Source organism: Bombina bombina, chromosome 5, assembly GCF_027579735.1.
Source record: "Bombina bombina isolate aBomBom1 chromosome 5, aBomBom1.pri, whole genome shotgun sequence".
Lineage (NCBI taxonomy): Eukaryota > Metazoa > Chordata > Amphibia > Anura > Bombinatoridae > Bombina > Bombina bombina.
The window spans coordinates 757,666,582-757,682,140 of NC_069503.1; the positions used below are offsets into that span (position 1 = coordinate 757,666,582).

At 41.6% G+C, this 15,559-nt stretch overlaps 1 protein-coding gene across 2 annotated transcripts in view; it reads right to left on the reverse strand.

Annotated features, from left to right (window-relative positions):
* ATP9B (ATPase phospholipid transporting 9B (putative)) overlaps nucleotides 1-15,559 on the reverse strand; it is a 1,400,042-nt gene that overhangs the window by 110,643 nt on the left and 1,273,840 nt on the right. For both annotated transcript variants that reach the window (XM_053714846.1, XM_053714845.1), the window contains exons 25-26: nucleotides 13,204-13,268; nucleotides 12,370-12,478 (exon numbers count right to left, since the gene is read on the reverse strand). In XM_053714846.1, the coding sequence (XP_053570821.1) occupies nucleotides 12,370-12,478; nucleotides 13,204-13,268 (174 nt within the window). The remainder of the gene's footprint in view (nucleotides 1-12,369; nucleotides 12,479-13,203; nucleotides 13,269-15,559) is intronic.

Consider the following 15,559-nt stretch of genomic DNA (forward strand, 5'->3'; position numbering starts at 1 on the left):
ACTCCCATGCTTTGTCACACTACCTAATATATGATATAATTTAAGTTGAAACTCAGCTAGTGAAGGCTCCATAGAGCTATATATTGACGATTCCCCGTCTAGTAGGAGACAATCACCAATGATCCAATATTTTTACTTAATTACCCCTATCTCACATACAGTACATATCCAAACGGTAAGCTAACAACTTCACCCCCCCCCCACCCCACTATAGTTTACTTGGTAAACTTAGGAAAATATATCCTACAACTTATACCCCCATATTATTATTATGAACAAATATTTTATTACAGAAGCAACCGACCATATATAGATCTACCAAGTGATTTTATACTTGTGCCCTTCACTTAGCCAAGCAAACCTACTTCTCCTCCATTATATCTACTCTTTCCTCAAACTCTAAACGACTCTTCTCCACCTTTAACTCTCTCCTCTACCCTCCTGCTCCACCCCCCTCATCTGTCTTTAGTGCTCAAGACTTGGCAGACTACTTTTTAAATAAAACACATTCTATCCGGAGCAACATCCCAAAACCAACCTGCAATACTCCATCAACAGGCCCTGCTACTCCCTCTGCCACCCACTGCATCCTCCATCCAGCCACTGAGAATGAAGTTTTCTCCTTGCTATCTTCCTCACGCCTCACTACCTGCCCACTCGACCCTATACCTTCCCATATAATATCCTCCCTATCTTCTACCCTCACTCCTGCTCTTACACACATCTTCAACCTATCTCTTTCTACCGGCTCATTCCCATCTTCTTTCAAACATGCAATAGTCACTCCCATACTCAAAAAACAACCCTCCTTTGACCCTAATTCTCCTGAAAGCTACCGCCCGATATCACTGCTCCAACTAACATCAAAACTCCTTGAAAAACTAGTTTACAATCGCCTAACCCACTTCCTGTCCACCAACTCCTTGCTTGACCCCCTGCAATCCGTATTCCGCCCCAAACACTCAACTGAGACTGCCCTTACCAAGGTTATGAACAATCTTCTCTCTGTTAAAAATATTGTCCACTACTCCATACTTATCCTACTTGACCTCTAAGCTGCCTTCGACACAGTTGACCACCCCCTCCTCCTACAGACCCTTCCCTCTTTTGGCCTCTATGGCAATGCTCTTTCCTGGTTTCACTCTTATCATTCTCACAGGTCTTTTTTTGTGTCATTTGCCAATGACTCCTCCTCTCTAATGCCTCTGCCTGTTGGAGTACCTCATGGATCTGCTCTGGGTCCTCTACTCTTCTCCATTTATACTTCTTCTCTGGGTAAACTTATCAACAGTTATGGCTTCAAATATCACCTCTATGCTGATGACACCCAGATCTACCTCTCCACCCCTGCTCTCTCTCCCTCTGTCCTTTCTCATTTCAGCAACTGCTTATCTGGTATTTCTTCCTGGATGGCCTCTCACCACTTAAAGATTAACATGTCTAAGACTGGGCTCCTTCTTATCCCCCACTCAAGCTCTACACCGACCTGTGACTTCTCTATCCCTGTTGACGGCATCACCATTTCCCCATCGCCCCAAGTCCACTGCCTCGGAGTTACACTTGACTCAAATCTATCCTTCACCTCCCATATCCAATCGCTTTCTACATCCTGCCGCAACCATCTACGCAACATTTCCAAGATACACCACAAAGCAAATAATCCACTCCCTTGTTATTTCCCGACTTGACTACTGCAATAACCTACTTACTGGCCTTCCTCTTTCCCGCCTCTCCCCTCTTCAATCCATCCTAAATGCCTCTGCCAGGCTGATCCACCTTTCCCATTGCTCTTTATCTGCTGCACCTCTCTGCGAGTCCCTTCATTGGCTCCCCATACACAGCAGAATTAAATTCAAAGTTCTCACCCTTGCATACAAAGCGCTCACCAACTCCGCTCCCCTCTACCTATCCTCTCTCAACAAGTATACTCCAGCCCGCCCACTAAGATCCAACAATGACCTGCTCCTTGCTTCTGTGACTATCACCTCCTCTCATGCTAGACTGCAGGACTTCTGTCGTGCAGCACCTACCCTCTGGAACACTCTCCCTCGTGCTGTCAGGCTTTGCCCAAATCTTTCTTCCTTTAAATGCTCTCTGAAGACTTTTCTGTTCAGAGCAGGCTACCACCCAACTCAATAATATTCTTTTTACATAACAACATTTCCCTCCTCTAACTCTGCATTAACATCTTTCTCAATCTTGCAGTCCTCACCTCCTGTTTCTCAACCTCCTACCCTTCTAGATTGTAAGTTCCCACGGGAATAGGGCCCTCGATTCCTCCTGTATGTGTTTGTAAATTCTGTCCTGTCTCTTAGTCTTAGAAGTTTTATACTATTGTTTTATTTAAATGATCTGTATCCATGGACAGCGCTGCGGAATATGATGGCACTTCATAAATAAAGTATAATAATAATAATATTTAATAAACTTTTTACTCAAATAAAAAGATATTGATTCTTGGAAAAGTGCAAAGGTTTTGATCCCAGCATAGTCTACCATACCTTAGACTATGGGCTAGATTTATCAACCATGAGGTGTACAGGGGCGCGTATACGCGCCCCTGTACGCCTCAGCTCGTCTGTGGCGGGGCGCAATTACCCGCAGGTAATTAACATTGCACACAAGCGCAATTTTGCGCTCGCGTGCAATCCCGCCCCCTGCCCGCGCACAGCCAATCACGTGCGGGCAGGAGCTGTCAATCTCCTCGGTCGGACTCGACCGAGGAGATTGAATTTCACCAGAATAGATGTGGCGAAGATGTTAGGGAAGCAGCGGTCTGGTGACCGCTGCTTGATAAATCGCGGCGAGCAAGTTCTTGTGAGAACTTGCTGCCGCAGGGGCTTGATAAATCTAGCCCTATGCCCCCTAGCAAATGCACAGAACTAACCCTCAATTCATTAACTAAACGTAGTAGTGACATTTATAGGAAACATACTAAAAGGTTTTTATTTAACCTCATACATCACCTACTACCAGTTCCAATATACTATAATTTGCTTCTGTATTCTTTCATATATCCCCTATCCCCTTTACTCTGACAATACTATTCCCAACTACTCTTATTTTCAACTATTGCCTAAGAGAGACCACTAATTGAAATGGGAAATAGACAGAATCCAATTTAAGAGAGGTAAGTTGTTGATTATATATGCCATTTATTTATAAACAGACATGCCTATGATCAAGAGTGTTGTACATTATATTTAAGATATATTGTGAAGCAGTCTATTGTTGAAACTCTTTATCATTACGCTGTTTAAGTTCATAACTGCTCTACCATATGTCAAAACTCTAATATTTACGGTGGACTTTACCGACAATTATGTTAGCATACTAGCAAATACTTCTGTCCTTGGCTACATTGAAACATTGTCTCTGTTTGTATATGTTATATCCTCAATAAAAATATAATAAAAAAAAATCTTACATGTTTCTTTAATTAAAAAGTAGTGTGTATTCAAAAAACATAATTTATGCTTACCTGATAAATGTATTTCTTTAATGGTTGTGAGAGTCCATGACCTTACATTTGGGAAATACTTTACCTGGCCACCAGGAGGAGGCAAAGTCACCCCAAACAGAGCTTTAAGTATCCCTCCTACCTCCCTCTCTTTCCCAGTAGTTTGTATAGGCCAGTGAAGAGAGAAAGTAGAAAAATAAAGGGATAACTGGGGTAAAGAGGTGCAACTATAACTTCTGCCACTGAGACAAAAATGCAGGCGGGTTTGTGGACTCTCACAACCAAGAAATCAATACATTTATCTTTCTAATATTTACTCTTGGGAACTAATACCCAAGCTGAGAAACCCACAAAATTTAGGGTGGGAAAAGGAAGGCACAAATTTACTAGGTATCACTAGCAAAAGAAGCCTCCGAAGAGGCAAATATATCAAAACGTTAACATTTTGTGAAGTTGTGTAAGGAGGACCAGGTGGTCGCCCTGCAAATCTGCTCCACAGAATCCTCATTCTTGAATGCCCAAGAAGTATAAACAGATCTAGTAGAATTCGCTGTAATCCTCAAAGGTGGTTGCTGACCAGCCTCCAAGTAAGCTAAGCAAACAATGCTCCGTAACCAAAACAACAAGACTAGAGAGCTTCGATTCTTGGTTGCGAGTCTGTAGAACAGAAATTAAGCAGGTGTTACACAGCTGTGCAACTATTCCCTGGAGTAATAGGGTCAGGGGTACACCCTTCCAAAGAACAAATATCAGTAGGAGAAGCTGTAGAATGCTCCCCAGCACAATCCCCATAAAATGGCCACCTTCTCTAACAGCCCCTAGTCCCAGCGATCCTCAGCCCTGCTATCATGCCGACAGTGCAGAAGTTGTCTGAACCGCTATGGCACAGGTACTTGAAGAGACATAATGCTAGTCTCTAGCTAGCACTCCAAATACACATGAGAGAGTCCCCAGTCACTTGAGAAAGACTAGTAAAGCTGACCGATTCCCCCTTTGTGCCGTAGAGATAATGGCGTGGCTTAGCCATGTTTGAGGACAAATTACAGGGATCACATGCGGTACTTAATAAGCACCTAGGAACCTTGCTTACCCCCATGCTTGGACTAAGTAAGTCCTTACAGTGGGATACTCGTTTCCTTGCAGAATGCACAGGGGAGGAAAGTGAGACCTGTCTCTGACCCTTGAGAACCTGGCAACTGAGCTTGGTTTAGGGGAAACCGTCACTTGCCAACTGGAGGAGGCTTAGGAACTTCCCAGCAACATCAGTGGCTTTAAGTATACATGTTCATCCCTCTCATTCAGGATAAACCTTGAGGGATAAGAGGTTTCATCAGTACTTCTTCTATCTTTGCCTTCTCCTTGAAGAGGCAAAGAACTACTGAGAGAGAGAGTTAAGAGGGATACTTAAAGCTCTGGTTGGGGTGTCTTTTCCTCTTCCTGGTGGCCAATAGAAGTCATTCCCAATAGTAAGGCCGTGGACTCTCACAACCATTCGAAGACCCTTACTGCCCCATCATAGTCTCCCAGAGAACATAGACAATAAACCCACTATAGTGAATGTGGTAATGCCTGTTATAAGTCCCCTGTCTATGATGTAACATAACAAATGTACCTGCTAATAGCCTGTGGACTACGTGAGTGCCAATGTAATTAGACTTACCTTACAAGTACCCATTCCACTGTGCTTACCAGCTGCAGAACTAACAGCTTCCAGTTGATAGGCAATCCAGTGCTGAGCACTTTATAGCAGAGGATTTAAGTGAGGAGTATATCGATGACTCAGCAGTAGGAAGCTAAGGGACCGGTCCCTGCAACATCTGTGGCAGTCTTGTGACTAATCCCTTACTAGGAGTAATTGTGTCACTGTCCCATATTCCAATCTTCCCTCTGTTTCTCAGTAAAAGCTCTATGAGGGGGAAAATGGGCCTCAAATCAAACTGAGAACCGCTCTCAACAAAGAATCAGGAGCACCTCAATTCTTAACCTTCCTCTTGGGTGAATGGCATACCAGTGAGGTGGGAGGGATGAATTGCTCTTGGATATTTTGGAAATCTTTGCCTCCCCCTAGTAGCCAGGAGTTTAATCCCGAGATTAAAGGATCGCTGACTCTCACCATCTTATGAAAGAAATTAAACTTTCATGATTCAGATAAAATACATTTTAAACAACTTTAAAATTCCCTTCCATTATTAAAATCTGCACAAGCTTTTAATATGCGCACTTTCTTACTTGCCAAAGAACAAGCTACTGAGCTGTTGTTCGTTCCTGGTAGATCGATTCTCTTTCTGTATGTATTTGCAATATGACCCTGGGATAGTCTCCGTAAGGGTGATGGGGGAACCAGATGTTGACTCCTTGCCCAATCTGCTTAGGGGAATATGGCTACACCTCACTAACGAGGGCCAAAGAAGGTCGAAACGATAGTCTGGAGTTGGCATGTTCCTTGTTTAGAGCATGAATGCCTCGTATTTCAGAGATGGACTGACCTTGTTAGGCAGAATCAGACTGATATACTTCTGGAAAGTTCTGTTTGTGAAAAGGACCATTGGGCTAAAAGAGGCTGCTCCCAGGTGGTAACTCTTCATAGAACAAGCTACTGAGCTGTTGTTCATTCCTGATAAACCGATTCTCTTTCTGTATGTATGTGCAATATGATCCTGGAGAAGTCTGCCTAAGTGTGATGGGTAAACCAGAAGTGGACTCTTTGCCCAATGTACTTAGAGGTATATGGCTGCACCACACTGATGCAGTCCAAAGAAGGCCGAAACGATTGACTGAGGTTGCCATATTTCTTATTCAGAGGAGTATTGCCTGGTATTTCGGGGATTGATTGACCATGTTAGGCAGGATCAGACTAATATACTTTAGGAAAGTACTCTTCTGTAAAACAACAATTGGGCTAAAATTCGCTGCTCCAAAGTGGTAACTCGCCATAGAATAAGCTACTGAACTGTTGTTAATTTCTGGTAGAGCTACTCTCTTTCTGTATTTATTTACACTTTCTTAGGCACCAGCTACTAGTGAGCATGTGCAAGAACACATAGAATATACATACATGCATTTTGTTATTGGCTGATCGCTGCCACATGATGGGGGTGGATGGAAAATGGAACTAATTTTGAAATTTGTAAGAAAAAACAAAATTTATGCTTACCTGGTAAATTTCTTTCTTTTCAGATATGGAGAGTCCACGACGTCATTCAATTACTAGTCGGAATATCACTCCTGGCCAGCAGGAGGAGGCAAAGAACACCACAGCAAAGCTTTTAAGTGTCACTTCCCTACCCATAATCCCCAGGAATTCGACCGAAGGGAAATGGAAAGGGAATAACACAAAGGTGAAGCGGTGCCTGAGGTTTAGTAAAAAATAACTGTCTTAATAAAGGATGGAGTTGTGGACTCTCCATATCAAGAAAGAAAGAAATTTATCAGGTAGGCATACATTTTGTTTTCTTTCCTAAGATATGGAGAGGCCACATTGTCATTCAATTACTAGTGGGCACCAATACCCAAGCTAGAGGACACAGAATGAACAGGGAGGGAGAACAAGACAGGCAGACCTAAACAAAAGGCACCACCGCTTGAAGAACTTTTCTCCCAAAAGAGGCCTCAGCCAAGGCAAAAGTATCAAATTTGGAAAAAGTATGCAGAGAGGACCAAGTTGCAGCCTTGCAAATCTGTTCCACAAAAGCTTCATTTTTGAAAGCCTAAGAAGAGGAGACAGCCCCAGTGGAATGAGCTGTAATTCTCTCAGGAGGTTGCAGTCTCATAAGCAAAACTAATCCTACTTCTCAACCAGAGGGAAAGAGAAGTAGAAGTAGCCTTCTGACCTTTACACTTTCCTGAGAAACAAACAGGGCAGAAAACTGGCGAAAATCCTTAGTCGCCTGTAGGTAGAACTTTAGAGCAGGCACAACATCCAAGTTGTGCAACAGACGTTCTTTATGAGAAGAAGAATTGGGACAGAGAGAAGGAACAACAATTTCCTGATTAATATTTCTATCCAAAACCACTTTAGGAAGAAACCCCAATTTAGTACAAAGAACCTCCTTATCCACATGAAAGATAAGGTAAGGCGAATCACACTGCAAAGCCAAGAGTTCCGAAACTCTCCAAGTAGAAGAGATAGCAATAAGAAACAAAACCTTCCAAGATAGCAACTTAATATCTATGGAATGCATTGGCTCAAAAGGAGCCTGCTGCAAAACTTTAAGAACAAGATTAAGGCTCCAAGGAGGAGCAACAGGTTTAAACATAGGCCTTATTCTGACCAGGGCCTGACAAAAAGATTGAACATCTGGCACATCCGCCAGACGTTTGTGTAACAAAAAAGAAAATGCAGAAATCTGACCTTTCAGAGAACTGACTGACAACCCTTTCTCCAGACCTTCCTGGAGAAAAGACAAATTTCTAGGAATCCTGACCCTACTCCAAGAGTAGCCCTTAGATTCACACCAATAAAGGTATTTACCCCATACCTTATGGTAAATGTTTCGATTAACAAGCTAGCGAGCCTGGATCATTGTCACAATGAAAATCCACGCTTAGACAGAACTAAGTGTTCAATCTTCTCCAAGCAGTTAGTTTCAGAGAAACAAGATTTGGATGGAGGAATTGACCCTGAGTTAGGTCTTTCCTCAGAGGCAACCTCCAAGGTGGTCGAGATGACGCCTTCACTAGGTCTGCATACCAGATCCTGCAAAGCCATGCAGGAGCTATTTGAATTACAGATGCTCTCTCTTGTTTGATATGATAATAACTTGTGGAAAGAGCGCAAACGGAGCGGCCTGAGGATCTCTTGACCTTGAACTGTACCTTGGAAGCTTGGCGTTCTGCCGAGACGCCATCAGATCCAACTCCGACACCCCCCATCTGAGGGGTAACCTGGAGAACACCTCCGGATGGAGAGCCCACTCCCCGTGATGAAATGTCTGCTGCTCAGGAAATCCGCTTCCCAGTTGTCCACTCCAGGAATGTGGATGGCAGATAGACAACAATTTTGAGCTTCCGCCCACTGAATAATCCGTTCCACCTCCTTCATGGCTAAGGAACTCTGAGTTCCTCCCTGGTGGTTGATGTAAGCAACTGAGGTAATGTTGTCCAACTAAAACCTGATAAACCAGGCAAAACACAAATGAGGCTAAGCCATCAGAGCATTGTAAATCGCTCTCAACTAGAAGATATTTATGGGGGAGCAAACTCCTCCCGAGTCCATAGTCCCTGCGCCTTTAACGAGTCCCAGACTGCTCCCCAGCCTAGCAGGCTGGTGTCCGTGGTCACCATCACCCAGGAAGGTCTCCAGAAGCATGTGCCCTGAGACAGATGGTCCTGAGAAAGCCACCACGGGAGAGAGTCTCTTGTTGACTGGTCCAGATATATCCTCTGAGACAGATCAGTATGGTCTCCGTTCCATTGTATGAGCATGCATAATTGCAGAGCTCTCAAATGGAATTGAGCAAAGGGAATGATGTCCATGGAAGCGACCATCAGACCAATTACCTCCACACATTGAGCCACTGATGGTCGAACAGTAGACTGAAAAGAGAGGCAAGAGGAGAGAATTTTGATTTTCTGACCTCCGTCAAAATTTTTTTCATAGATAGGGAATCTATTATGGTCCCTAAGAAAACCACCCTTGTAGCTGGAACAAGGGAACTCTTTTCCAGATTCACTTTCCAACCGTGGTAACGTAGAAAAGACAACAAGATCTCTGTATGAGAGTTTGCTTGTTGAAAAGATCGTGGCGCCTGAACCAATATGTCATCCAGGTATGGCGCCACTGCAATTCCCCGAGACCTGATCACTGCCAAGAGAGCCCCCAGAACCTTTGTGAAAATTCTGGGAGCTGTGGCAAGTCCAAACCAAAGAGCCATAAACTGAAGGTATTTGTCTAGAAAGGTGAATCTCAGGAATTTGTGATGATCCCTGTGGATGGGAACATGAAGATACTCGTCCTTCAGGTCTATGGTCATCATAAACTGACCCTCTTGGACCGAAGGAAGAATGGAACAAATAGTTTCCATTTTAAAGGACGGTACCCTGAGAAACTTGTTGAGGCACTTTAGGTCCAAAATGGGTCGAAAACTTCCCTCTTTTTTGGGAACCACAAACAGATTTGAATAGAATCCTAGACCCTGTTCCCTTACTGGAACTGGAACAATCACTCCCAGGGAAGAAAGGTCCTGAACGCAGTTCAAGAATGCCTATCTTTTTACCTGGTCTGCAGATAATCTTGAGAGGTTGAATCTGCCCCTGGGAGGGAAAGTTCTGAATTCTATTTTGTAAGAAACTATGTCCACAGCCCAAGGATCGGGGACATCTCATCTCCACGCTTGACCAAACAGGGTAAGTCTGCCCCCCACTTGATCCGATCCCGGACCGGGGACCGACCCTTCATGCCGATTTAGACTCAGCTGAGGGTTTCTTTGATTGCTTACCCTTATTCCAAAACTGATTGGGCTTCCAAGAAGACTTGAAATGCTCTTGCTTGGAAGAGGGAAAGGAAGGCTTTTTACCTTTGAAGTTACGAAAGGAACGGAAATTACTTTGACGTCCTTTGAGTCTGTTCTTTTTGTCTTGCGGTAGAAAAGACCCTTTTCCACCAATAATATCAGAAATTATTTCTGCCAGACCAGGTCCGAACAAGGCCTTACCCTTGTAAGGAAGTGCCAGAAGCTTGGACTTGGAGGTAACATCAGCTGACCAAGATTTTAGCCACAATGTCCTATGGGTTAGGACAGAGAAGCCAGACATCTTGGTTCCCAGTCTAATAACTTACAAGTTAGCATCAGAAATAAAGGAATTGGCTAGTTTCAGAGCCTTAAAGAGCCTTAATCCTATTTTGTGTCTCCTCCAACGTAGTCTCTACTAAAATTGATTCAGACAAGGCGTTGCACCAATAAGATGCTGCATTTGCTACTGTGGCAATACAAACTGCAGGTTGCCATTGAAGACCTTGATGAACATACATCTTCTTCAAATAAGCTTCCAGCTTTTTGTCCATGGGATCCTAAAAGGAGCAGCTATCCTCTATAGGGATCGAAGTTCTCTTAGCCAGAGTAGAAATAGCCCCTTCTACTTTAGTCACCATGAGTCGTCCGAAGTAGCCAATACCTCCTTTAACAGTACACAAAGGTGTTCAAGCTTAAATCTGAAGTTTACTTCTTCAGTATCAAATGAAGGAATAATACTGTCCGAATCTGAGATTTCACCCTCAAAGTCTACAGACGTATCCTCCTCATCAGACTTATGAGGGAGGGCAACATGCATAGCAGTAGGTGGAACAGAAACCTTACTATCTGAATGTCTAATTTTCCTCTTGCGTTTTCCCAGCATAGTAAAAGCAGATAATGCCACAGATGCCACAGAAGATACCTGTGCAGCAAAATCTGCAGGCAAATAAACTCCTCCAGGAGGCTGAGAAGAACTGCAGGGCACTGTATGTGACACCATAGAGGCTTGGGACATTTGAGGAGAAAGCTGTGGCATTGCCTGAACAGCATCCTGAGAGACATTGGGCTCAGAGGGCAACAATTTATCTTTAAATTGAAGTGTTCTAGCTAAGCATGCAGCACATAATTGCATGGGCAAACCAATTTGTGCCTCAAGCATTTGTCAAAAGACACAGAGTCTTGGTCCATGTCCATAATACTAAATAAAAAAATCCCCAAATTGTAGAAATATAAATACACTGTCACTTTAAGAATTTTTAATACCACAGCCACTTAACGTTATGCAAAAATTATTTAAAATAATAAACCAACCAGGCCCCCTACACCTCAGACAGGCTGAGGTGCCTTATCATAACACTTATACACAATGAATAAGTGAATATCCTACAGCAGAGAGAAGTCACATGACCGGCAGAGAGAGGAAACTAAGCAGCAAGTGAAAGGCGCGCGTTTCCCTCTGCCTACAACACCGGAGCTTAATTTATACAAACGCTCAAGCAGTCTGTCAGTTAGCCTGTTCTAGCTAAGCAAGCAAAGAAAACCAACTGCCAAATTTTAAGTTTATACATAAATCCATGTATAAAACATATGCCACACACACATACTAATAAAGTATTTCAACAAAATTAGTCAAAAGAGGAAAAACATCCCAATAAAGGGAAGATTAACCCTTAGTCTCAACATACATAATGTGCCTGCCCACTGCCAAAGAAAATCCTGTATAAAGGATTTTAAAAATGTCCCCATCTACTGCATATGACATATTCTTCTGAAGTGCAAGTCTCCAAGACCTAGAAGACAAAAGCACTTACCTGCAGTATAGTTGTCCAGCAGGAAGACAGCTCACAAGGCGTGAAAGGACACATACTCCTTACAGAGACCTGCTGGCTTTCTGTACCATGGGCAGCAATGTGTTAGGAAACAAAGCAAGGACTACCTCACAACTTCCTAACTGATTAAAAGCCACCACTACTCTACTGAAGAGATTGACGTGGACTCAGCTAAACCCAAATCCATGCTTGCAGGGAAAAGTACCCGAAAAAGGAATTAATTTCTTCAGACTCCAAAATTAACCTCCTCCATTGACAGAGGCAAAATGAATGACTGGGGATTATGGGTAGGGGAGTGACACTTAACAGCTTTGCTGTGGTGCTGTTTGCCTCCTCCTGCTGGCCAGGAGTGATATTGCCACTAGTAAATAAATCACATTGTGTACTCTCCCTATCAAAAATCTACTACTCGTTTGAAATTCAGACTAAGTGCTTTTGCATTGTCATTTTATTATACATTTGTTGATTTTTGAATTTGATTTGTATTTAATGGACCTTTAAGTACTGTTAATTGCAAACACTTTGAAAGCAAGAAAATGCTGCATTTCAACAAAGTATAAGAATGTCAAGTAAGTTTTCACAAAAAGCTCTTCAATCCATCTGTTACAAACAAAAACTATTAACTTACCTTGGTGAGATCTTTATATAGCTCTGGATAAAGTAGTGCTGTCTCTGGCTTCACATCTTGATCCAGCACTAAAGAGAATACTGGGAACATTGTATAGATGGTTGCATACCTGCATATAAACATCAAGCACAGATAAATGATGAGAACCAAATCAAACAAAAAATGTACCTAAATTTACACTGTGTACAAATCTTTGGCATAGATAAATATCAGTAAACTAAGCAGGTTTTTAGAACTCTTTTTTTTTTTGTTCTGTAAGTCACAGAGAATACAGTGAAGCACTGAAACAGGCTTTTAACGCTGGGTTCTATGGGAATCCAAGCCACACAAACACAAGGGCCATGAAATAACCACGCGACAGGGGAGCCCTGCTGAGGAGGCAGCAGGGAGAGCTGCAAGGGGTAAGTAACAATTTATGAATTACCACAGTTCTTCAACATTCTTGATGAGATACAATTACTGCACAAACAAGTACGGTAAATGATTATTTCACAGCTCTTCCATCAAGGCTTCACATGCCCGTTACTTGCCTGTTTCATCATTATGGTCTATGAGAAAACAACTATGTACCTGGTGTGGATAGCACAGCTGAATAGAACCCCTCCAGTGTCAATTACTTTCATTTGCCTGAAAATATCTGTTTTTTAAAAGGACATTATTTTTTGCTCCCTCGCCATGTTAACTATTAGCGCATGAATAATAGGAGAAAACTAATTATAACATTTTTCTTTAGACATAATTAAAAGGCAACCAACTGATCTTGGCCCTGATGTAATCAAACAAAAATAGTTTTGTTACCAAGTTGTCAACAACTAAATACTAGTTTTAACTTACCCTACCATTAGGAATCCCTGGTACAAAGGAACAGATGCGAAATAGAAGACTGAAGAAAAAACAGCCTAAAAAAGGAGCAAGAAATAACACATAAATACATTTAGATTTTACAACAGAAGGTCACAGTGCAGTAAATAAACAATATTTAATAGAATATTGATGATTTTAATGTTATTATAATGTTTCTGTACGCTGCCTAAACATAATATGCACAAGCTGTGTCTTATTGGGAACGCGGCAAAACACGGTCAGTAAGCCATGCTGATTATGCATTGTTCTCTAGATTTTCCTCTTTTGTTTGTACAAGAAATACATTTTAGTGGTGTGATGACGACTCCTGCATGGACATTTTGAAATAATGTGCTTTTATTGTTTTTGTTAAGCTGTAAACAATAAAAAAGACAGTAAAAAGAGTGTTAAATGTTTCCAAAAGGCTATGTGACATAATATAACCTGTACACAATAAACAGCTGACTCTGTCTTATTCTTAAAAATGTTATATCAAAAACAAAATGATTTGCTTCCTGCTTTACAAACCCATTGCCTCCTGGCACTTTACAAGATACATTATGTAATCCTGCACACTTTCAGCATCTGATTTTACCTGGAGCCGAAAAAGCATCACAATATCTCTTTGCTCCAGGACTTTTAACACTTCCCCCCCCTCCCCCCTGTGAGTTAGAGAGTGGCCCCTGTGTGCATAAAGGGGGAAATCCAGAAGAGTTCTGACATGTCCACCCACACCATGTGACGTGAAGTTATAGAACAATTGGTGAAAGAAATATCTTATAATTAACCTTAGAGCGGTGTAGCAAGGTACATTTTCAGATACACATTTGTATGATGTCATTTCTCCAGTTGTTATTTAATGCACTACTTTACTACTAAGGTGAGATGCTCATGCATTAGGGATTTGATATGCTCTGTGCACCAGCATTTTAAGAACATCACTTGCTCAGAGAGTCTAGGGTGCTTGTATCAACTGTTAATGACTCAATTTGCATCATTGCTGACACGATTAAAGCCCCCATTTACTCTCTGAGCAGCTGCAGTATTTAAAATAACGGTGAACTGCGAATATCTAGCTATGCTTCGCATTCACTTGCAGATAACAATGCTAACACTTAAACAGCGATAACGTTTACTTGAAGCATTTTGCCAAAATACAGTATGTATACTGTAAATATGTTTCTTTTCAAAGATGTAAATTCTCTATGTGCATTTCAGTTTTGACCAGAATGTCGCTTTAAGAAAATATAAAAGTAATGAAAATATAGATAAGAAAACATTATGGCACCTTTTAAATTTTCTAATTTTTGAGCAAATGTGTAACCTACATCAATACTACAACAATTAAAGGGACAGTTTACATTATAATTTGTATTGTTATAAAAGATAGATAATCCCTTCATTACCAATTCCCCAGTTTTGCATAACCAACACAGTTATATTAATTTACTTTTTACCTCTCTGATCTATCTAAGCATCTTCTGACAGCCCCCTGATCACATGACTTTTTATTTATTATCTATTGACTTGCATTTAGTACTGTGTTGTGCTAAATCTTAAATAACTTCTCGGGTGTGAACACAATGTTATCTATATGGCCCACATGAACTAGCAGTCTCCTGTTGTGAAAAGCAAATAAAAAGCATGTGATAAGAGGCTGTCTGTAGTGGCTTAGAAAAAGGCAGAAATTTAGAGGTTTAAATGTTATAAAGTATATTAATATAACAATTTTGGCTGTGAAAAGCTGGGGAATGGGTAGCAAAGGCGTGATCTGTCTTTATAAACAATAACAATTTTAGTGTAGACCAGTGCCTGACAAATCTGTTTAAACATTAGGAGCCAGTAATGCCAACTGTAAAGCACCTGTAAAGCATGCAGCTTCATGAACAGGGGAGATATCTTCTTGTCAAGTATCACTGGGAAAAGCTACCAAATGTCTTCATGTGTAAACTGTAGGTCGAGTTATGTGGTCTATCTAATATGGTGTACAAGCTGTGAGAAGCAGGATGTTGCGGTGCACCTCACGAGAGGTCCGTGAGCGGATTAGGGAGCACCTTTTAAACATTAGAAACATCAGATGGGTGTTCAGAATGAGCAAGACACTTTATAAATGACCACAAACAAGTAACCACCACATTCAAATGGACAGTTATAGAGAAAGTGAGGTAGGGGGCAATATTGAAAAGATTCTGTATAAGAGGGAAACATACTGGATTTTTACTTTGTGTACCCGAGTTACCAAAGGCTTTAAATTCAGCCTTTGATGTCATAAATTTTTGAGAATAACGCTTGTGAGTAGCAAAGTGGAAATCTAGAATTTGCTTAACAATCTATAAATATAGAGGAG